This window comes from Ranitomeya variabilis, chromosome 4 (genome assembly GCF_051348905.1).
Source record: "Ranitomeya variabilis isolate aRanVar5 chromosome 4, aRanVar5.hap1, whole genome shotgun sequence".
NCBI lineage: Eukaryota > Metazoa > Chordata > Amphibia > Anura > Dendrobatidae > Ranitomeya > Ranitomeya variabilis.
The window spans coordinates 345,431,728-345,456,496 of NC_135235.1; the positions used below are offsets into that span (position 1 = coordinate 345,431,728).

The 24,769-nt window shown below is 42.0% G+C and overlaps 1 protein-coding gene across 3 annotated transcripts in view; it reads left to right on the plus strand.

Moving 5' to 3' along the window:
• LIG1 (DNA ligase 1) overlaps window positions 1–24,769 on the plus strand; it is a 572,167-nt gene that overhangs the window by 157,193 nt on the left and 390,205 nt on the right. For all 3 annotated transcript variants that reach the window (XM_077250677.1, XM_077250678.1, XM_077250676.1), the window contains 2 exons: window positions 10,298–10,402; window positions 10,730–10,904. In XM_077250677.1, the coding sequence (XP_077106792.1) occupies window positions 10,298–10,402; window positions 10,730–10,904 (280 nt within the window). The remainder of the gene's footprint in view (window positions 1–10,297; window positions 10,403–10,729; window positions 10,905–24,769) is intronic.

The window sequence follows — 24,769 nt, forward strand, 5'->3', positions numbered from 1 at the left end:
CGCTTGGTTGAACTGAAAACCTTTCTTGTAGACATGGCTAACCCTCAACTGACGCTAAATGAAAGTCAGTGGAATCAGGTGACTGAGCTGGAAAAATTGCTAGAGCACCCATTTACAGTGACTAAAAAATTACAAGCAGAGGACTTAACTCCAGGTATTTTCTTAAAGGAGTGGAAGAACCTGATGTTTCGTCTGTCCCAAAGAGGAGGGTTAATTGCAAGTGGCATTGCTACATCAATGAAACGGAGAGAGGAGCTACTAATACAAAATAACATTCTTTTGGCAGCTGTTTATGTAGACCCAATGCATCGGATTCTTCTAGATGATCAATAGCTAACTAAAGGAAAAGAAGATCTGTTTGAAATAGCAGTAAGGATGAAAGGGTGGCAGAACAGTCAGGAGGAACAAGAAGAATTTGGTTGTCCTGCCACATCTTCAGCCTCATCAACTGATGAAGAATTTAATTTCGAAAAATGTTTGGATCACAAGGACCGTGCAAAAGCGTTCCCGCATAGAAGGAGAGTCATCCCCATCAAAGAACACAGCCAGTACATTTCAGCAGAATTTTTCATGTGCACTAAAAGAAATTGAGAAATTTGAACGTTCATCAAAAATAACAGTGCAACAAGCGATTCCTCTGTATCCTGACACTGTCATAGATGTTGCCCGAGTGGTTACTGCTTTGCCACCAACCCAATTTAGTGTAGAGAGGTTGTTCTCTGCTCTCAAAATAATTAGATCAGATTTGAGGGCATCCATGAAGGAGGATCTGACAGAGGCAATACTTTTTCTAAGGACAAATTTATAGATTTATTATTAACTGCATAACCGTGTTTAATGCATATTTACTTACAAGAGTTTATAAAAGTTTATAAAAGTTATTTGCTATATTCTAATTGTATTCTAATATAGTTTTTGCTATAAGTGGTCTGATTACTTATATGATGGTGAGAAACTGAATACCCACGATGTTAATATTTTACAACAATTTACATTTATTGTTACGAATTGGCCATTTATGTAGGAGTCGGAGCCGGAGTCTGAGTCGGAACCTGATAAAATCCAGGAGTCGGAGTCGCAACTGTGGCTTACCGACTCCACAGCCCTGGTTTAGGCACATAAGGAGCTCTCCAAACGCGACATGGTGTCCAATCTCAATTACAGCCAATTCTGCATTGAAAAAGTCAAACGGCGCTCTTTCTCTTTCAAGCTCTGCCGTGCGCCCAAACAGTGGTTTACCCCCACATATGGGGTATTGGCGTATTCAGGAGAAATTGCACAACAAATTTGTGGTTCATTTTCTCTTTTTACACTTGTGAAAATAAAAAAAAAAAATGGTTCTGAAGTAAAATGTTTGCAAAAAAAGTTAAATGTTCATTTTCTCCTTCCACATTTTCAGTTCCTGTGAAGCACGTAAAGGGTTAATAAACTTCTTGAATGTGGTTTTGAGCACCTTGAGGGGTGTAGTTTTTAGAATGGTGTCAAGTTTGGGTATTTTCTGTCATGTACACCCCTCAAAGTGACTGTGAGATGGTCCCTAAAAAAATGGTTTTGTTAATTTTGTTGTAAAAATGAGAAATCGCTAGTCCACTTTTAACCCTTATAACTTCCTAACCAAAAAATGTTGTTTCCAAAATTGTGCTAATGTAAAGTAGACATGTGGGAAATGTTATTTATTTACTATTTTGTGTGTAATATCTCTCTGATTTAAACGGAACCTGTCACCCCCAAAATCGATGATTAGGTAAGCCCACCTTCACCAGGTTCTTATCTACAGCATTCTGTAATTTACCAAATAATTGTCTAAGGGTCACTTCCATCTGTCTGTGTGTCTGTTGCGGATATTCATTGGTCGCAGCCTCTGTCTGTCGTGGAAATGCAAGTCGCTTATTGGTCATGGCAAAACGCCCACAACCAATCAGCGATGGACACAGTCCGGCGGCAAAATGGCCGCTCTTTACTCCCCGCAGTAATTGCCCGCTCCATACCCCCCTCCAGTCAGCCCTCTTACATGGTTAATGCCAGCGTTACGCAGCTATTAACCCTGTGTGACCAACTTTTTACTATTGATTATGCGTATGCAGCATCAATAGTAAAAAGATCTAATGTTACAAATAAGAATAATAATAAAAAAAAGGTTATTCTCGCCCTCTGACGTCGCGGCTGTCCTCGGCAGTGCAAGCGGCAGGTTCCGGTGCCAAGGATGCTATGCAAGAAGGACCTTCCATGATGTCACGGTCATGTGACTGCGACGTCATCACAGGTCCTGTGCGCATACCAACCCTGAGACTAGAAGCTGACGCGTACTCCGAACACAGGCTCCAGGACTTCAAGGGGCCTTCGGAAGGTGAGTATATGTTTATTTTTTATTTTAACTCTTTTTTTCACCACGCATATAGTGCCCACATTGCTATATACTACGTGGGCTGTGATACATACTGCGTGGGCTCTGTTATATACTACATCTCTGTGCTATATACTAACGTGGCTATGTTATATACTGCGTGGCTGCTATGTACTGCGTGGGCTGTGTTATATATTACGTGGCCAGTGATATATACTGCGGGGCTGTGCTATATACTGCGTGTCTATGTACTGCGTGGGCTGTGCGTGGCTGTTATATATTACGTGGCCAGTGTTATATAGTGCGGGGGCTGTGCTATATACTGCGTGGCTGCTATGTGCTGCGTGGGCTGTGCTATTTATTACGTGGCCAGTGTTATATACTGCGGGGGCTGTGCTATATACTGCGTGGCTGCTATATACTGCGTGGGCTGTGTTCTATATTACATGGCCAGTGTTATATACTACGTCACCTGTGTTATATAATGCGTGGCTGCTATATACTGCGTGGGCTGTGTTATATAGTACGTGGGCTGTGTTATATACTGCGTGGCCTGTATTAACGAAAACAAGTACCACTGATACATCACCTAAAAATAAGTACCAGGATATAATATCCTATACATCTGGACAAACTCCCTATCACAAGGACACTCCGCAATAATCCAATCCTACAGCAAAAAATGGAGTAAATAGTCCCATACAAACGTATAAAAATAGTAACAATAACTTTTATTATAAATACTTAGATAAATACAGACTAACAAAACAAAGTACAGAATGGTGCACATACAGGAAACACAGGCTGTAGTCACAGAATGGGCAAGAAAAACGGCTCACACAATATAATGCATGCAATATAACTGCAATCATAGAAAGTGCCTAGTGCAGTGTAAAGTGCCTCAGTAATTGCAACTATATCCCTATCTCAGGCAGAGTTCCTATGCAAATCATGTCATACATGTGACTATAGGAGATATAGAAAACAAAAGTGAACCGCACATCTTACCCATAAATCTAAGCCAGTCTGTGTCAGTAGCAGCCCCTACTGGGGAGTATCATACCACTGCAAATCTACCAAGACCCGGCCGTCCCTCTAAACTTTCATCTCAAACAAGGAGAAGACTGATCAGAGATGTAGCCAAGAGGCCCATGATCACTCTGGATGAACTGCAGAGATCTACAGCTGAGGTGGGACAGTCTGTCCATTGGGACAACAATCAGTCGTACACTGCACAAATCTGGCCTTTATGGAAGAGTGGCAAGAAGAAAGCCATTTCTCAAAGATAACCATAAAAAGTGGTGTTTAAAGTTTGCAACAAGCCACCTGGGAGACTCACCAAACAAGTGAAAGAAGGTGCTCTGGTCAGATGAAACCAAAATCGAACTTTTTGGCTACAATGCCAAACAATATGTTTGGAGTAAAGGCAACACAGCTCATCACCCTGAACACACCATCCCCACTGTCAAACATGGTAGTGGCAGCATCATGGTTTGGGCCTGCTTTTCTTCAGCAGGGACAGGGAAGATAGTTAAAATTGATGGGAAGAAAACCTGTTGGAGTCTGCAAAAGACCTGAGACTGGGACGGAGATTTGTCTTCCAACAAGACGATGATCCTAAACATAAAGCAAAATCTACAATGGAATGGTTCACAAATAAACGTATCCAGGTGTTAGAATGGCCAAGTCAAAGTCCAGACCTCAATCCAATCGAGAATCTGTGGAAAGAGCGGAAAACTGCTGTTCACAAACAATCTCCATCAAACCTCACTGAGTTCGAGCTGTTTGCCAAGTAAGATTGGGCAAGAATTTGTCTCTCGATGTACAAAACTGATAGAGACATACCCCAAGCGACATGCAGCTGTAATCGCAACAAAAGGAGGTGCAACAAAGTATTAAGTTAAAGGGGCCGAATAATATTGAATGCCCCACTTTTCAGTTTTTTATACAAAAATAAAGAATACATTTCGTTCAACTTCACAATTGTGTTCCACTTGTTGTTGATTCTTCACCAAAAATGTATATTTGGTATCTTTATGTTTGAAGCATTATATGTGGGAAAAAGTTGAAAAGTTTAAGGGGGCCAAATACTTTCGCAAGGCACTGTATCTATATATATATATAGCTATATATGGATATCTATGGATATATCCATAGATATCTATAGATATCCATCTATAGATATATCCCTAGATCTTTCCATAGATATAGATATATACTCCTATCTATCTATCTATCTATCTATCTATCTATCTATCTATCTATCTATCTATCTATCTATCTATCTATCTCTCTCTCTCTCTATGGATATATCTCCATCTATCCATGGATATATCTATCTATCTATAGATAGAAGGAATGAGATAGAGAAAATTTAATTTTAAATTTGAAAAATTAAATTAAATTTAAATTTGAGCAGCACAAAAATACAAAAGAAAAGAAAGAAAAATCGGGTGCAGAGCCCCCCCAGGCATTGACCAAACCTCAATTATAGGAATCCCAAAAAAATGGAGGCAGCACGCCATTCTCAGTGAAAAAGCAGGAGCTACTTTTATTAGCCCATCTCATTGGACTCCTAGAAGGATAGATGGATGGAATGAGATAAATAGATGGAATGTTATAGATAGATGGAATGAGATGGATAGATGGAATGAGATGGATAGATGGAATGAGATGGATAGATGGAATGAGATGGATAGATGGAATGAGATGGATAGATGGATAGATGGAACGAGATGGATAGATGGAACGAGATGGATAGTTCTATACATAGATCTATAGATATTATTTAAAGATCTCTATCCCATATCTATCTACCGATCTATCTATTATCTATTATCTATCTACCTATCTATCATCTATCTATTATCTGTCTTTCTGTCTATCTGTGTGTAATGGAGTGGGTTGGACAAGAAATTACATCACATCTTTTTTTTTTTTTTGTTATTCAATAATAGATCTTTACTTAGCTTTCAAAACGCATACAAAAACGCTTCGAATCTGCGCAAGAAAACGCACCAAAAACGCCCCGATTTTTACCTGCCAAGAGATGTGGATTCAGTGCGGAAAAGTCCGCAGACAAATCCGCAGGTTGTGCACATACCCTTAGACACTCCTAATCAACTCGTTACTTGCATTAGAGACAGCTGTCATACAAAGTCTCCTATATAAAAGACTCCTGTCCAGACTCAATCAGTCAGACTGTAACCTTTACAATATAGGCAAGACCAAAGAGCTTTATAAGGTTGTCAGGGACAAGAGCATAAAAAATTGGGCAATTTATGAGCTAAGTATTCTCACTCTTTCATATTTTCTAGTGCAGTAATGCAATTCAATTTTCATATTTCCTGTTTGCATGCTATAGCGCTACTTTATTTAGTTGTGTATGGAGATGGCTACTCTTAGCAAGCACCTATTCATACCTGATTTCTGTTTGAAAGGGACGTTCAGTCTTTTGATATTTGTAGTGACAAAATCATAGACCCGCACAAAGCTGGAATGGGCTACAAAACCATATGTAAGACGCTGGGTGAGAAGGAGACAACTGTTGGGGCAATAGTAAGAAAATGGAAGAAATACAAAATGACTGTCAGTCCACATCGATCTGGGGCACCGTGTAAAATCTCACCTCGTGGGGTATCCTTAATCATGAGGAAGGTGAGAGATCAGCCTAAAACTACACGGGGGAACTTGTTAATGATCTCAAGTCAGCTGGGACCACAGTCACCAAGAAAACCATTGCTAACACACTATACTGTAAAAGTTTACAATCCTGCAGTGCCCGCAAGGTCCTCCTGCTCAAGAAGGCACATGTGCAGGCCCGTCTGAAGCTTGCCAATGAACACCTGGATGATACTGAGAGTGATTGGGAGAAGGTGCTGTGGTCACTTGAGACAAAAATTGAGGTCTTTGGCATTAACGCAACACGCCGTGTTTGGAGGTAGAGAAATTCTACCTATGACCCAAAGAACTGTCAAGCATGGATGTGGAAACATTATGTTTTGGGGGTGTTTCTCTCCTAAGGGCACAGGACTACTTCACCTCATCACTGGGAGAATGGATAGAGCCATTTACCTTAAATTCCTGAGTGACAACCTCCTTCCCTCCGCCAGGACATTAAAAATTGGTCGTGACTGGGTCTTCCTGCAAGACGATGACCCAAAACATACACCAAGGCAACAAAGGAGTGGCTCAAAAAAAAGCACATTAAGGTCATGGAGTGGCCTAGCCAGTCTCCAGACCTTAATCCCATAGAAAACTTATGGAGGGAGTTGAAGCTCCGAGTCGCCAAGCGACAACCTCAACATCTTAATGATTTAGAAATGATCTGCAAAGAAAAGTGGACTCCTGACATGTGCGCAAACATCATCATCAACTACAAAAAAGTCTGACTGCTGTGCTTGCCAACAGGGTTTTGCCACCATGTATTAACTCTTGTTTGCTAGAGGGGGCAAATACTTATTTCTCACTGCAAAATGCAAGTAAATTTACATAATTTATACAATGTCATTGTCTGGATTTTATTTTTGATATTCTCTCAATGTTAAAATTAACCTACTCTTAAAATTATAGACTGTTCTTGTCTGTCAGTGGGCAAACTTACAAAATCAGCAAGGGATCAAATACTTATTTCCCCCACTGTACATAATGGGCCTCATATATTGCTCCATGTATAATGAGCCCCATGTAATGCTGCATGCAGTATATGATGGGCCCTATATAATGCTCCACACAGAATGGGCCCCGTATAATGCTCTATATATGATGGGCTTCATATGCTCCAGTATATGATTGCGCCCCATATGCTGCTCCATATATAATGGGCCCCATATAATGCTTCAAACATTAAAAAAATAAAAGCACCTCTCCTCGCTGGCTGCTGCTCTGCTCCGGACTCCTCAGTGTCACCATCTTCCAACATCTGTACTGTCACTGTTTAGGCAGAGGGCGCACAGTCGTGACGTCATCGTTCCCTCTGACCTGAAATTTCAGAGTCAGAAGACGCTGAAGATGCCGCAGCGCATGAACAGGGAGAGGTAAGTATTGTTAGTACAGGGGCCCTGAGCAAGCGGTGGGAGGGTCCACTCATTGGGCTGGCACTGGGCTCCCAAAGTACACCGGTGTCCTCGACGGCGAATGGGGCCCCGGCACTTGCCCGGGTGCGAACACCAACCCTGAGTGCCAGGAAAGCTTATTCCACTGAGGCTATGCACACATCTTGCCCAGAAGAAGCTGAGGCTTCAGTAGATGCCATTTGAAGGATTTGTATTTGGTTTTCTACTTTTTTTTCAGCCACAAATTTTTCTTTTTCTTTTTTTTTTTGTACATCTGAAGTGATAACATATTTTGGCAACGTACCATCACTGTGGATGAGGGAAATACCTATTTGCTGACATCACAATTGTCACATTTTGACTAGCACAAGTAAAATCTAAAGTATGAACTGCTGACAATCACTGGCCACAACATTGTCAAGGCAAGATTTGTACATTGCTTGATCGTTCCCATGACAAGCACCTAAGAACAGAGTTTCCCTCCTCTCCTGAAAAGTAGTGAAGGTTCTTGATGGATGAGCAGTGTGTGTGTTTACACATAAATCATGATTTTCATTCCATTTGTATGTTCCTCTTGTAACAGAAGATGGGGCTGTAACTAAAGTTTTGAGTTTAAAATACCCCTTGTTTTCACATTACGTGAAAGCCTCATGTTATGTCTCTAAATCCATGCCAGTTGTGAATACCAAGCTTTCAGCAACAAGTTGTAGTACGTGTAAAAGGAAGCCTGCTATTTGTCCCCTGCCCTTATGGAACAGGTGGGATAGCGATCGTGCTGACAGAACAGATAATCAATGATACTGGACAGATGGGAAACCATAAACTATATCCAGAACCCTTTGTGTGGAAGTGGGCAAGGATCAGACACTGCTTCTGATCTTTACGTTATCCTTTGTCAAGGACTGATGACATTACGGTTTTCTCATATTTTATTAGGGGTTTGGATTAAATCCCGTGATAAAGCTTCTATCGGTGTCCTCTGGAATTTGTATGATTGATTTGCTAATGTAAATTTGCTTGTGTGTGCTCTATGGATGCTGCTGGTTTTGACCTTGGCGGCACTAGTGTTGCTGTTTTATTTATTATTATTATTATTATTATTTTTTTTTTTTTGTGGAATAAAACTTTACACACCATGCAAAGCATCTGTATTTGATTTCAAACTATATAGGTAGTTAAAATTTTTTTTTTTGCCAAATTGGCACTTTAAAGGTCCATCTACAGTAAAAGATTATCGTGAATGCGCATTGCTAGGGACAATGATTTGACCACAATCTTACAGTGTAAGCAGGCTCCCAGTCTCACAAATAAGCAAAGTGCCTGCTTTGTGTAAAATTACTTTTTTTTCTTTTTAATGATATAAACCAGGTTAAAAATGATCATTCTCGGCAACTCCTCATCCTGTGTAAACAGGACTTGTGCTGAGAACGATGGCAGCCTGTGCTCACAGAGAAGACTGTTTGTTCTCTACCTGCAGGTGTCTATGGGCTTTTCCAACCAACGATCAGTAATTCTTTCCCAAACAGCGGTCCTGTATTGCCGCAGTTGAATATGTGCAAGACCTTTTTAGTAGGGAAACATGCAGGCTGATGGCGGGGAAAATGACAAAACCATGTCATCCCAGGAGGGCCAAAATTCTGAGGGTATTTTCATGGAGGTCCTCTGACCCCTATCCTTCCTGGTGCCGCGGCTGCTGTGGGTGGAGACGTGGCTCTGTATGTGTTACTATCTCCATCGCTTTTATGGGAGTTTTGTGTGTGGTTTAGGCTGTGTGAGCTGTGTTCTGATCGCCCATAGATGTGGCTCTGGGGCATCAATAGTACTGTAAGAAGTGCCAATACAACTTGCTCAGCACAGTGCTTTTTCTTTCCGGGTGGCCACTGTTCTGTCTTCTGTGGGTCAGGTTTATAAAAAGCTCCGTGCATGTGGGATGTGAGCACATAGGGATCTCATTCCATGTCACTCAGAAGGGCTTCAGAGCGCATCTGACAGCTGCAGAGATTTGAGACTTCACAAATCTAAAGGCTAGTTAACACCCTTTGAATGAAGATCATGGTAGTGGGTGCAAATCACATGTTATAAACCTAATAGATTAAAAAATACATTGTTTATGTGAAACGGCTTAAGCTTTTTCTGTTCTGTGCAGCGACAGAGTTCTGTGGTCGCCTTTAGGTTAAAATGCCGTTTATATACAGTACTGGGCTTCTCGTAGATAACCATTGTGTATTGTTTCTCAGTTTCTTTTAGCTATACTGATATGTTTCCTCATTGCCCCTTCTGAAGTGTCGTCCCTTGCACGATGCATTTTTATGTCTGGAAGTACATTGCTTTGAATATTTGGAGACTACTGCAATAGTGGACATGTATGCTTGTGCTGACTTGGCAGCATAAAAAAAAAAATTTAAGTGGTTGCTTCATGATGATCGCTCCTGTGCATATGTCCTACCGTACTAAGGCGTATGGACATGTGAGCCAAAATGGCAGCCAGACTGTTCAAGTGTATCCTGTTGTAGCTGACTCGAGGTTACTTGTGTTATATGGACGGCCGCCATGTGGTGATACATTCCGCACTGAAGTGGCCGCTGCAGATGACATACCATGCTGCCAGTGACTTCCCCCAGAAAAATCGGAACTCTGCTAGCTGACCACCCATGGGGCTGAATTTTTAAAAGGGTCGTCATTTTATTTTACCATACATGACATTTTGTGTGTGTATTCCTACATATAATATATGCATTAATCAAGTGTGTGTGTGTATTTGTTTGTATCTTTGTGATGATTTTATTTTTTGGTTGCCAAATAAGGTTTTTTAAGATCACAATTCAATTTCATTCTCCAGATAGATGATTATATTTTAACTCGAGGATTTAATAATTTTACCTTTACTTTTACTCTCCAGGTCGTTTTTTCAGCCCAAAGGAGAAGCCGTTATAAAGAAAGAAAACAAATTAGCTGAGACTGAGCTTTGTCCTAAAGAAAGGAAATCTTGCATCAAAGGGAAAAGGTGCGTGGTTGTGCAGTGGGATAGTCTTGCTAGCCTTGGACTGCCAAGCATTGCTATTTTGTGTAGTGGAAGAAGTTGGGAGCATCTGTGATGAAGTGGCTACAATACTGCTTCATCCTGAGGGTCCGCTGTTAATGTCATATCATGCTTAGGAAAAACCCCTTTGAATTTTTTTTTGTTTTTGCGCGGGGTTTGTTTTTAACTACAGGCCTGTTACTTTAAGAAGCATTGCATTTGTAGCTGACCCTTACATATGTGGCCCTGGCTAGTTAGCAGAGACCTCCTTTGTGTCTATTTTCCATTTGAATCTTCTTTTCTCCTTTAAAGTACTGAGCTCCTGCTGAAAGAAAAAAATGGTAAATTGTCTGAAGAAGATGCCGATTCTCCCACAAAACGTGTTTCGAAGAAATCGGCACAAGTTTTGAGAAGTGAAAGTGAAGATGAAGAATTGATGGATGTTGAAGTGTCAATTGCAGGAAAAGATATTAAACCTGAACCAAAGGTAAATTGGAGATCCCAAAAAGGAATCTGTCACGCTCTTCGTGCCGTCCTACCTGAGGGCAGTGTGAAGTATTGATAGACCATGATTGCCATTGTCATAAGATCAGATGTGCCAGGAGGCGGACATGCAACGGTTACTCAGGAGTCCTCAGTATACATCAGTTGTCCATCGGTGACTGGCTGCTCATGGATACTAGGTCTCCTGCACATGCTCTGCAGATAATAAATATACATTTTCTGCAAACTATCACAAGAAAAATAATTGACCCAACATTGAACTTGGTGGTTTTGCCCCCCAGATGGAGCAGCCTAAAACTGGTGACATGGAAAACGGGTTAATGTATAGCAGATTGTAATAAAAGCTACAGCTGTTATCTGCAAGGCAACCAGCAGGGGGTGCACTTGGCCTATCTCCATTTTCTGCAAGTGGCACCTCACCTTACAGGCAGTGCATGTTTGGGTGAGCTGTGCAGGATTTCATGCCTCCAAGGCCAGTACTGACCAATGTAAATCAATAGGACTGTGTCAGATAACAGCTCCCCCACATGGGCCCGAGTGTACGTGTGAATAACATTGCAGCATGCACTATTCTCTTGCGAGTGTTCGATTACTCGCCTGTAAAGGGCCTAGAGGCAGCATGGCCCAGGACTACCCTTTCTTCTCTTCCAGAACTGTCAGCTTGTAAATGGAGGTTGTGTGCGGGTTCTGCACGTCTCCCAGCAGCTCTGAGGCCATGTTCACACTTTGCGGGTTTTACCGCGGAACCGCGGCGATTTTGATGCTGCGGGTCCGCAGCAGTTTCCATAGCGTTTCCATTTACATGTAAACCCTATGGAAACCGCAAACCGCTGTGCACATGCTGCGGGAAAAACCGTGCAGAAACGCAGCGGTTTACAACCCGCAGCATGTCACTTCTTTGTGCAGAATCGCAGCGATTCTGCACCCATAGAAATGCATTGATCCGCTTACTTCCCGCATGGGGCTGTGCCCACGATGGGGAAGTAAGTGGATAATGTGCGGTTGCTACCCAGGGCGGAGGAGAGGAGACTCTCCTCCAGGCCCTGGGAAGCATAAATAGTGTAAAAAAAAAAAAGAATGAAAATAAAAAATGATGCTATACTCACCTCTCAGCGCTGCACGCGGCCGTCCGGTTGCAGGGTTGCTGTGCGAGCAGGGCCTGAGATGACGTCGCGGTCACATGAGCGGGACGTCACGAAGGGTCCTTCTCAGCACAGCATCTTTGGAAACGGAGCGCCGCGTGCAGCGCCGAGGAGATCCGGACATCAGAGGGTGAGTATATAACCATTTTTTATTATTTTTAACATTACTATTGATGCTGCATATTGCTGCATATGCAGCATCAATAGTATAGGAGTAATCCCGCAGCGGAAATCGCAAAACAAACCGCGATAAATCTGCAGGGATAACCGCAGCGGTTTTGCCCTGCAGATTTATCAATTCTGCTGCGGGAGAACCCGCAGAGCACGCCGCAAAGTGTGCACATAGCCTGAAGGTTTCCATTCTTGGGCGTTTCCTTTTGAATCCTTTTGAATTATTAAATCTCAATTTCAAGTCCCAAACTTCTAAAGCACTAATCTGGCCGCTATTTACCACGCCGGATGCTAATATCTGTAGACGTGACCTCACCGGCCTGATCACCACCTAATGCAGAAGCGAGTGGGGAAAAATTAACCCTTTTATCTGTCGCCCAAACTCCCGCAGTTTCTCAGTCGTTTTAGTGAAATGGCGTGGGACTACTAATGGGTCCCGCTGGGAATTGGCTTACCTCTGACCGTCACGCTACATGAACTGCCTTCTCTGGGTTACAGATGTTGTGTTCTTGAGAGCAGCTGTTTTATTTTGGAGCATGTTACTATATGGGATGCTTTTCTCACAGACACTACTTTCTCTGTATTACCTGCTGCTGTGCCTTTAAAGGCTTCACTCCTCTTTATCCGGAGCGTTCCTGCCTTGTTTTGTTTTCCAATCCCTATCACAGGGAGCTGCGACCCGTCTCACTGTACACAAGCATTAACACATTTGAAAATACCTTGAGTATGTCATTTACACCCCTCTTTTAGTGCTTAATGAATTGATCATTGGCTGTTGTTTAGCTGCAACCACTTGTTACAACAGGTGCAGTTACAGATCTGACATTGCAAGTCCTACGGCTGTGGAGATTGCCATGACACTTAGGACTGTAGGCTGGACTCCAGCCAGGAGATTCTTGCTCTGTGTTGCCTGAAGCTTTTAGGATCAAGGCCAAAGAGGTCTAAGTATATCAAGGTGTCAAAAAAAGTGTTGAAGTTTGTTCCACCAAACCAGATCCTCATTTTCTTGCTTAAATAGGCAACATTGGCAATCCAGTCTAGTCTTAAGGTACCTTCACACTAAGCGACGCTGCAGCGATATTGACAAGGATGCCGATCGCTGCAGCGTCGCTGTGTGGTCGCTGGAGAGCTGTCGCACAGACAGCTCTCCAGCGACCAACGATGCCGAATCCCCGGGTAACCAGGGTAAACATCGGGTTGCTAAGCGCAGGGCCGCGCTTAGTAACCCGATGTTTACCCTGGTTACCAGTGTAAATGTAAAAAAACAAACACTACATACTTACATTCGCGTCCCCCGGCGTCCGCTTCCCTGCACTGTGTGAGCGCCGGCCCCAACAGCAGAGCGGTGACGTCACCGCTGTGCTTTGCTTTCCGGCCGGCACTGACACACACAGTGCAGGAAGCTCTGAGCAGCAGCGCGGACGCCAGGGGACGTGACAGACATCAGAGGGTGAGTATGTACTGTTTTTTTTTTTTTTACTTTTACAATGGTAACCAGGGTAAATATCGGGTTACTAAGCGCGGCCCTGCGCTTAGTAACCCGATATTTACCCTGGTTACCATTGTAAAACATCGCTGGCATCGTTGCTTTTGCTGTCAAACACGACGATACACGCCAATCTGACGACCAAATAAAGTTCTGAACTTTCAGCAACGACCAGCGATATCACAGCAGGATCCTGATCGCTGCTGCATGTCAAACACAACGATATCGCTATCCAGGATGCTGCAACGTCACGGATCGCTATCGTTATCGTTGTAAAGTCGCTTAGTGTGAAGGTACCTTAACTCTCTACTCTTAAAGGGGTTGTATCAATTCAGGACCCAATAGCACCTTATCCAAGCACGATCACTGATCACTAATAGCACGTTATCACCTATCATGTGGAAAACCAAATAAATATTGTATAGCTGTGTATGGAAGAAATTGCTTTACAAATAGTTACTGTAGGTCCATTTCTCCTATTACCCCTTGTGAAAATGAAAAATTAGGGGCTAAAGCGATATTTTATTGTAATCAAAATTTGTTTTTATAGTTTTCAAGCGTCTGCATTGTAAAATTCTGTGAAGGACTGGTGGGTCTGACATTTAGTATACGCCTAGATGAATTCTTTGAGTGGTTTAACCCCTTCCCGACTTGTGACGCCACGTAGGCGTCATGAAAGTCGGTGCCAATCCGACCTGTGACACCTATGTGGCGTCATGGCAGGATCGCGTTCCTGCAGATCGGGTGGAAGGGTTAGCTAAAATTTCACCCGACCTGCAGGGACAGGGGGAGTGGTACTTCAGCCCAGGGGAGTGGCTTTGCCCCCACATGGCTACGATCGCTCTGATTGGCTGTTGAAAGTGAAACCGCCAATCTGAGCAATTTGTAATATTTCACCTATGAAACTTGGTGAAATATTACAATCCAGCCATGGCCAATGCTGCAATATCATCGGCCACGGCTGGAAACACCGATCTGCCCCCGCCACCCACTGACAGCGGCGATCTGCCACTGTCAGTCTTTCCTCCCCTCTGTCCTATCCTCCGCCGCCCTCCCCTCCGTCCTGTCCTCTGACCCCCCAACCCCCGTACCTCCCTAGTCCTGGTGTCAGTCTTCAGCGATGGGCGCTGCCATCTTCCAAAATGGCACGGCAGATTCATTCCAGGTACATTTTGATCATTGTGATAGGTTCTATCACAGTGATCGAAATAAAAAAAAAAAGGCAAATAAAGCCCCCCTTTATCACCCCCATAGGTAGGGAAAATAATGAAATAAAGAAAATATATTTATTTTTATTTTTTCATTAGGGTTAGGGTTTCGGTTAGAGTTAGAATTAGGCTATGTGCACACGGTGCGGATTGGCCGCTGCTTATTCGTGGCAGTTTTCTATCACGTTTACAGTACCATGTAAACCTATGGAAAACCAAATCCGCTGTGCCCATGGTGCAGAAAATACTGTTCAGAAACGCTGCGTTGTATTTTCCGCAGCATGTCAATTCTTTGTGATTCCGCAGCGTTTTACACCTGTTCCTCAATAGGAATCCGCAGGTGAAATCCGCACAAAAAACACTGGAAATCCGCGGTAAATCCCCAGGTAAAACACAGTGCGTTTTACCTGCGGATTTTTCAAAAACGGTGCAGAAAAATCCGCACACGAATCTGCAATGTGGGCACATAGCCTTAGGGTTGGAATTAGGGTTAGGGTTGGAATTAGGGTAGGGGTGTGTTGGGGTTAGGGTTAGGCTTGTGGTTAGGGTTGGTATTGTTGTTGGGGGTGTGTTGGGGTTAGGGTTGTGGTTAGGGTTGGGATTAGTGTTAGGGGTGTTTTGGGGTTAGTGTTGGAGTTAAAATTGAGGGGTTTCCACTGTTTAGGCACATCAGAGGGTCTACAAACGCGACATGGCACCATCATTGATTCCAGCCAATCTTGCATTCAAAAAGTCAAATAGTGCTCCCTCCCTTCCGAGCCCCGACGTGCGCCCAAACAGTGGTTTACCCAAACATATGGGGCATAAGCGTACTTAGGAAAAATTGCACAACAACTTTGGGGGTCTAATTTCTCTTGTTACCCTTGGAAAAATAAAAAAATGGGGGCTAAAAAATTATTTTTGTGGGAAATTTTTTTTTTTTTATTTTCACGGCTCTGCGTTATAAAATTCTGTGAAGCACTTGGGTGTTCAAAGTGCTCACCACACATTTAGATAAGTTCCTTGGGGGGGTCTAGTTTCCAAAATGGGGTCACTTGTGGGGGGTTTCTAATATTTAGGTACATCAGGAGCTCTGCAAACGCAACGTAAGACGCCCGCAGACCATTCCATCAAAGTCTGCTTTTCAAAACATCACAACTTCCCTTCCAAGCCCCGACGTGTACCCAAACAGTGGTTTACCCCCACATATAGGGTATCAGCGTACTCAGGACAAACTGGTCAAAAACTTTTGGGGACAAAAAGAGAAATGATCCAGCTGGAGGTGGAGGCAGTTCAAACTTTGTGAGACTTTATTAGACAACTAAACCGATAAATAGTTCTTCAAAATGAAAAATCTTTACATAGCAAACACCTGGCACACCAGTGAGGAGGATCAACGCGTTTCAACTATGAAGTCTTACTCATGATCTACCTGATGCAATGAGAGCATATATATAGTGTGCACATGACATTGATTGGACAAACAATTAAAAATGCAAAAAAAAAGGAAAAGAATAAGGAAAATCACCGGTTAAAATTATCATAGAAATAACAGATTGACATATGAAGTACCCTTAAGAGACATTGCTTGAACATTACTTGAACATAAATTAATATTGCTTTATTAAATCATGTCTAGCATTAAGGCCATAGGGAATACGTGTGTCTAACATGAACATCCAATACGTTTCCCGATTAAAAAGTTTCTGCTGTAAATTACCTCCTCTCGGAGGTTTGTAAACCTTTTCTATTCCACAGAATCTGAGGCTAGTTAAATTACCTTTGTGCACGTTGTAAAAGTGTCTGGACACAGCTGAGGCAGAGAGGGCTTTAGAATTCACTGCATCTGATAGATGCCGTCTCACTCGTACTTTCAGTGGACAAGTAGTGCAGCCTATGTACTGAACTTTACATGTAATACATTCTATTAAATACACTACATTTTCGGTGTTACAATTAATGTAGTCATGTATATCAAATTGTTTATGGTTATGAAAAGATGAAAATTTGTTGGTTTTATGCACATAGTTACATGTTTTGCAACGAGTGGCTCCACATCTAAAAAACCCTGTGGCGTTGAGCCATGTAGCTCTGTTAGTGTCCCGTGGAGAGCTGGAGAATAGACTTGGAGATAGGATCGAGCCCAAGGTGGGAGCTCGTTTAGCAACGAATTTGATATCGCTCTGTATTAAAATTCGTTTTAGTTTGTCATCTTGTTTTAGCATGGGTAAATGATTCTTGACAATATCCACGATCTGCCTGTATTGTGAGCTATATGGGGTACTGAATACTACATTATTATTGTTTTTCTGGGGATTATTATAAGTAGATTTATAGTTTTTCGTTGTTAATAAACTTTTGCGATCTACTTTGGAGATTTTTCTACGTGCTTTGTCCAGATTCCATTTAGGATACCCTCTATGAGAAAGACGCTCACAGGTTTTCTCTGTCTCTGCCAAAAAACGTCATTATCAGAGCAATTCCTTCTTGTTCTGATAAGTTCACCATATGGAATGTTATTTATGACATGATTTGGATGGCAGGAATTGGCTCTAAGAATTGAATTACTTGAGGTAGGTTTTCTATAGGGAGTAATCTCAACCGTATGTTTTAGTGTATTACCTGAGAGATTCAAATCCAAAAAAATGGTGTGTTTTTTCTGAAAGGAATGGGTGAATTTTAAATTAAAATTATTATTATTAATATGATCAACAAATTTAGTCACTTCCTCTTGTGAACCCCTCCATACTAGGATCAAGTCATCTATATAGCGACCATACCATACAATATGTTTGCATATATCGTTATCATCATTGTAGATATGGCTCTCTTCCCATTTCAACATAACAATATTCGCTAAAGAGGGCGAAAATTTAGCGCCCATGCTCACTCCCGTTAGTTGTCTGAAAGACCTATTGTCAAAACAAAAGTAATTATGATTAAGTAAAAAGTCCACTGCGGAAATTGAAAAACTTTTTGTATCATTATTATAGGCAGAGTATGTATCCAGATAGTATGACAAACTCGACAATGCCACTGAATAGGGAATTGATGGATATAAGCCTACCACATCACATGTAAGCCATGCATATTCTTCCTTCCAGTAAAATTGATCAAAAACTGAGGTTACATATTTTGAGTCCCGTATGTAACTAGGGGTGTTTTGCACCAATGGTTGCAGGTAATGGTCCACCCAAGATCCCAATCTTTCCCCTATGGAACCAATACCTGCAACTATTGGTCTCATTGGGGGAGGAAACACATTTTTGTGTATTTTAGGGAATGAATGATAAATTGGTGTAACTGGATGATCATTTTTTAAAAATTCTGCTATTCTATCGTCAATAACATTCATATGTACACCTTCCTGTAACAGGTTGTGCAACAATGAGTTAAATTCTTCGGTGGGGTTAGAACTAAGTTCTGAATACATCTCCTTATTTTCCAAGTCTTGTAAATTCAGTTTTTTATACAGCCCTGCGTCTAGTAACACAATAGTGCCTCCTTTATCTGATTGTCTTATTATAATATCCTGGTTATATGTCTCTTAAAGGTACTTCATATGTCAATCTGTTATTTCTATGATAATTTTAACCGGTGATTTTCCTTATTCTTTTCCTTTTTTTTTTTTTGTTTTTTTTTTGTTTTTTTGCATTTTTAATTGTTTTTCCAATCAATGTCATGTGCACACTATATATATGCTCTCATTGCACTATCAGGTAGATCATGAGTAAGACTTCATAGTTGAAACGCGTTGATCCTCCTCACTGGTGTGCCAGGTGTTTGCTATGTAAAGATTTTTCATTTTGAAGAACTATTTATCGGTTTAGTTGTCTAATAAAGTCTCACAAAGTTTGAACTGCCTCCACCTCCAGCTGGATCATTTCTCTTTTTGTCTTCATTTGCTGTGGGCGCTCACCCTGAACCGTGCTGGGCGTTGGCAGGTCTGGGGATTTCGTCCAAGACCGGTAAGCTGACTATATTCCTTTTTTCTTTTGTTAAAAACTTTTGGGGTCCAATTTCTCCTGTTACCCTTGTGAAAATAAAAAATTGCGGGCTAAAAATAATTTTTTTGAGGAAAGAAAAATGATTTTTTATTTTCACTGCTCTGCGTTATAAACTTCTGTGAAGCACTTGGGGGTTCAAAGTGCTCACCACACATCTACATAAGTTCCTTAAGGGGTCTAGTTTCCAAAATGGGGTCACTTGTGGGGAGCTCCAATGTTTAGGCACACAGGGGCTCTCCAAAGACGACATGGTGTCCGCTAACGATTGGAGCTAATTTTTCATTCAAAAAGTCAAATGGCGCTCCTTCCCTTCCGAACCCTACTGCGCACCCAAACAGTGGTTTACCACCACATGTGAGGTATCGGTGTACTCAGGAGAAATTGCCCAGCAAATTTAGCTTGTTGCCCTTGTGAAAACGAAAAAATTGAGGCTAAAATTTTTTGTGGGGGGAAAAAAAAGTACTTATTAATTTTTACGGTTCAATTTGTGAAGCAACTGGGGGTTGAATGTGGTCATTATGCATCTAGATAAGTTTCTTGGGGGTCTAGTTTCCAAAATGGGGTCACTTGTGGGGGAGCTCCAATCTTTAGACACACAGGGTCTCCGAACACGACATGGTGTCCACTAAAGACATTGGAGCCAATTTGTCATTCAAAAAGTCAAATGGCGCTCCTTCCCTTCCGAGCTCTGCCGTGCGCCCAAACAGTTGTTCTTCCCCCTCATATGGGGTATCGGCGTACTCAGGACAAATGGTACAACAACTTTCGAGGTCCAGTTCCTCCTTTTACCCTTGGAAAAAAAATTGTTGCTAAAAGTTCATTTTTGGGACTAAAAAGTAAAATGTTCATTTTTTCCTTCCATGTTGCTTCTGCTGCTGTGAAACATCTGAAGGGTTAATAAACTTCTTGAATGTGGTTTTGAGCACCTTGAGGGGTGCAGTTTTTAGAATGGTGTCACTTTTGGGTATTTTCAGCCATATAGACCCCTCAAACTGACTTCAAATGTGAGGTGGTCCCTAAAAATAAAATGCTTTTGTAAATTTTGTTGTAAAAATGAGAAATCGCTGGTGAAATTTTAACCCTTATAACTTCCTAGCAAAAAAAAAAAAATTGTTTCCAAAATTGTGCTCGTGGAAAGTAGACATGTGGGAAATGTTATTTACTATTTTGTGTCGCATAACTCTCTGGTTTAACAGAATAAAAATTTGAAAATTGGGAAATTTTCTAAATTTTGGCCAAATTTCCGTTTTTTTTCACAAATAAACGCAAATATTATCGGCCTCCATTTACCACTAACATGAAGCCCAATATGTCATGAAAAAGAATCGCTAGGATCCGTTGAAGCGTTCTTGAGTTATTACATCATAAAGGGACACTGGTCAGAATTGCAAAAAATGGCTAGGTCATTAAGGTCAAATAGGCTGGGTCATGAAGGGGTGAACTTCCATAATGGGGTCATTTTTTTTTTTTTTTTTAAATTAATTTTTGGCACCTCTGAGTCTCTGGACATGCGGCATTATGTCCACGATCTATCCCAGTCAAATACTGATCCTTCCTTTCCGTGCCATGCCTTGTGCCCAAACAGAAGGTTCTGTCCACATATGGGCTATTGCCACTTAGTGTTAATTTGGTAACAAATTGTTGGGTCCGTTTACTATTCCCTGTTGTGAAAGTGAAAGATGTGGGGCTTAAACTAGTTTTAGTTAAAAGAATGTAATTTTGATTCCACTGTTCAGAACTGCTTAGGAAGCATCTGAAAAGTTAAGTCTTCATAAATATAGGTTTGCAGACTTCCAGGGGTGCAATTTTTAAAATGGTATCAACCTTGGGTAATAGTTGATATACGCGCACACCTTAAAGGGCCACTGTCTCCCCCCTCCAGACGTTATAAACTAAAAGAGCCAACTTGTGCAGCAGTAATGCTGCATTCTAACTAGGTGGCTCTTTTAGTTTTAGGTTCAAGTATACCCCAAAAAAAGCGATTTGATACTTAGCCACCATTGCTGTCTCTAGCCAGGGAGGCGGCTCCTCACTCCCCAGCTCGAAACGCTCCTCTGCCGTCACTCACATCTTCTTGGTCTTTCTGCGCCGCCCCCTCAGCGCTGTTTACGTTTTCAAACCGGCGCCTGCGCTGTGTAGTACTGTTCTGCGCAGGCGCAGTAAGCTCTGGCCGTCTGCCGTCCAAGCTAGGCTTGCACACTGCGCCTGCGCGGCAGTGCGGCCACCCACCTTTGGAATCCCAGCCCCGCACTGTGCATAATGCATAACACAGTGCGGGGCTGACGGCGACCAACGATCAGGCCCCTGCTGGGAGATCGTTGGTCGTTGGGGAATGATCAGGACCATTTTTTGGTCGCTGATCACCCGCTGTCATCGCTGGATCGGCGTGTGTGACGCCGATCCAGCGATGTGTTCACTTGTAACCAGGGTAAATATCGGGTTACTAAGCGCAGGGCCGCGCTTAGTAACCCGATATTTACCCTGGTTACCATTGTAAAAGTTAAAAAAAAAAAAAAAAAAAAAAACAGTACATACTCACATTCTGATGTCTGTCACGTCCCCCGGCGTCCACAGGGTTAAAACTGCTTTCGGCAGGAGCGCTGCTAATGCATGCGCTGCTGCCGAGAGCTTCCCTGCACTGACTGTGTAACACAAGACCTCTCTAAGAAACTCATATAGATAGGCCACAAGAATGTATAGTTAAAAAATACAAACTTTATTTCAAACAAAAGAGAAAAGGTATCTCAATCATAAATATAAACACATGAATGTAATGTTAATGATGCCTCCAATCTAACATAGGTCCTGGTGAAAAAAATCCATACAGTATCTAAATCTCATACAGTATAAACATATCATTCGATATGCCACCTAGTAGCTATTAATATAGGTGCATCAATATGATAACGGCAGCTATACAGACAGGTTAACCCCTTTCTGACATCGTACGTACTATCCCGTCGAGGTGGGGTGGGCCCCCATGACCACGGACGGGATAGTACATCCAGCGCGATCGGCGGCGCTCACGGGGGGAGCGCGGCCGATCGCGGCCGGGTGTCAGCTGCCTATCGCAGCTGACATCCGGCACTATGTAAAAATAGATCAATGGCTACATTAGTCTGTGCTAAAAACTAAGGAAAATGTGAAATATGTGAAATAGGAAATAGCATACTGGCTTATGAACTTTATGAACAAACACATGAGATTTTTAGCACAAGATTTGCAAACGTTGTGAGCCCATTCACCAAAACGTCAAGGTAATCTCAGATCGAATGGGTAACTACACTGACTGGTGTGAACACTTACTTGTGGTATCTGAGCTGACTGCCTAATGTGAACACTTACCTATGGCTAATAACAGGATAAAGCCTACTTATATAGGAGGCTCAGAACCAACTGTGTTGAGATGTGATTAAAACCTGGAGAAGGGCGGGACGTTCAAGTCAGAAAATAGTATATAGTAAATAGATCAACTGACCGAACAATATATATATGTATATAAATAATTTGTAGCCAAAAAAATTCAAATACAAAAATAGATCAATGGCTACATTAGTCTGTGCTAAAAACTAAGGAAAATGTGAAATATGTGAAATAGGAAATAGCATACTGGCTTATGAACTTTATGAACAAACACATGAGATTTTTAGCACAAGATTTGCAAACGTTGTGAGCCCATTCACCAAAACGTCAAGGTAATCTCAGATCGAATGGGTAACTACACTGACTGGTGTGAACACTTACTTGTGGTATCTGAGCTGACTGCCTAATGTGAACACTTACCTATGGCTAATAACAGGATAAAGCCTACTTATATAGGAGGCTCAGAACCAACTCTCATGTGTTTGTTCATAAAGTTCATAATCCGGCACTATGTGCCAGGAGCGGTCACGGACCGCTCCCGGCACATTAACCCCCGGCACACCGCGATCAAACATGATCGCGATGTGCCAGCGGTGCAGGGAAGCATCGCGCAGGGAGGGGGCTCCCTGCGGGCTTCCCTGAGCCCCCCGCAGCAACGCGATGTGATCGCGTTGCTGCGAGGGTCTTACCTCCCTCCCTGCCTGCTCCAGACCCGGATCCAAGATGGCCGCGGATCCGGGTCCTGCAGGGAGGGAGGTGGCTTCACAGAAGCCTGCTCAGAGCAGGCACTGTGAAGCAGCCTGCGCTTCTCTCAGATCGGTGATCTGTCAGAGTGCTATGCAAACTGGCAGATCACCGATCTGTATTGTCCCCCCCTGGGGCAAAGTAAAAAAGTAAAAAAAAATTTTTCCAAATGTGTAAAAAAAAAAAATAAAAAAAAATATTCCAAAATAATGAAAAAAAATATATATATTATTCCCATAAATACATTTCTTTATCTAAATAATAAAAAAAACAATAAAACTACACATATTTAGTATCGCCGTGTCCGTAACGACCCGACCTATAAAACTGGCCCACTAGTTAACCCCTTCAGTAAACACCGTAAGAAAAAAAGAGGCAAAAAACAACGCTTTATTATCATACCGCCGAACAAAAAGTGGAATAACACGCGATCAAAAAGACAGATATAAATAACCATGAAACCGCTGAAAGCGTCATCTTGTCCCGCAAATAACGAGCCGCCATACAGCATGATCAGCAAAAAAATAAAAAAGTTATAGTCCTGAGAATAAAGCGATGCAAAAATAATTATTTTTTCCATAAAATAGTTTTTATCGTATAAAAGCGCCAAAACATAAAAAAATAATATAAATGAGGTATCGCTGTAATCGTACTGACCCGAAGAATAAAACTGCTTTATCCATTTTACCAAACGCAGAACGGTATAAACGCCTCCCCCAAAAGAAATTCTTGAATAGCTGGTTTTTGGTCATTCTGCCTCATAAAAATCGGAATAAAAAGCGATAAAAAAATGTGACGTGCCCAAAAATGTTACCAATAAAAACGTCAACTCGTCCCGCAAAAAACAAGACCTCACATGACTCTGTGGACCAAAATATGGAAAATTTATAGCTCTCAAAATGTGGTAACGCAAAAAATATTTTTTGCAATAAAAAGCGTCTTTCAGTGTGTGACGGCTGCCAATCATAAAAATCCCCCCTTCATCACCCTTAGTTAGGGAAAAATAAAAAAAAAATGTATTTATTTCCATTTTCCCATTAGGGCTAGTGTTAGGGTTAGGGTTGGGGCTAGGGTTGGGGCTAGGGTTAAGGCTACAGTTAGAGTTGGGGCTAAAGTTAGGGTTAGGGTTGGGGCTAAAGTTACGGTTAGGGTTTAGATTACATTTACGGTTGGGAATAGGGTTGGGATTAGGGTTAGGGGTGTGTCAGGGTTAGAGGTGTGGTTAGGGTTACTGTTGGGATTAGGGTTAGGGGTGTGTTTGGATTAGGGTTTCAGTTATAATTAGGGGTTTTCCACTGTTTCGGCACATCAGGGGCTCTCCAAACGCGACATGGCGTCCGATCTCAATTCCAGCCAATTCTGCGTTGAAAAAGTAAAACAGTGCTCCTTCCCTTCCGAGCTCTCCCGTGTGCCCAAACAGGGGTTTACCCCAACATATGGGGTATCGGCGTACTCAGGACAAATAGGACAACAACCTTTTGGGGTCCAATTTCTCCTGTTACCCCTGGGAAAATACAAAACTGGGGGCTAAAAAATAATTTTTGTGGGAAAAAAAAAAGATTTTTTATTTTCACGGCTCTGCGTTATAAACTGTAGTGAAACACTTGGGGATTCAAAGTTCTTACAACACATCTAGATAAGTTCCTTGGGGGGTCTAGTTTCCAAAATGGGGTTACTTGTGCGGGGCTTCTACTGTTTAGGTACATTAGGGGCTCTGCAAACGCAATGTGACACCTGCAGACCATTCC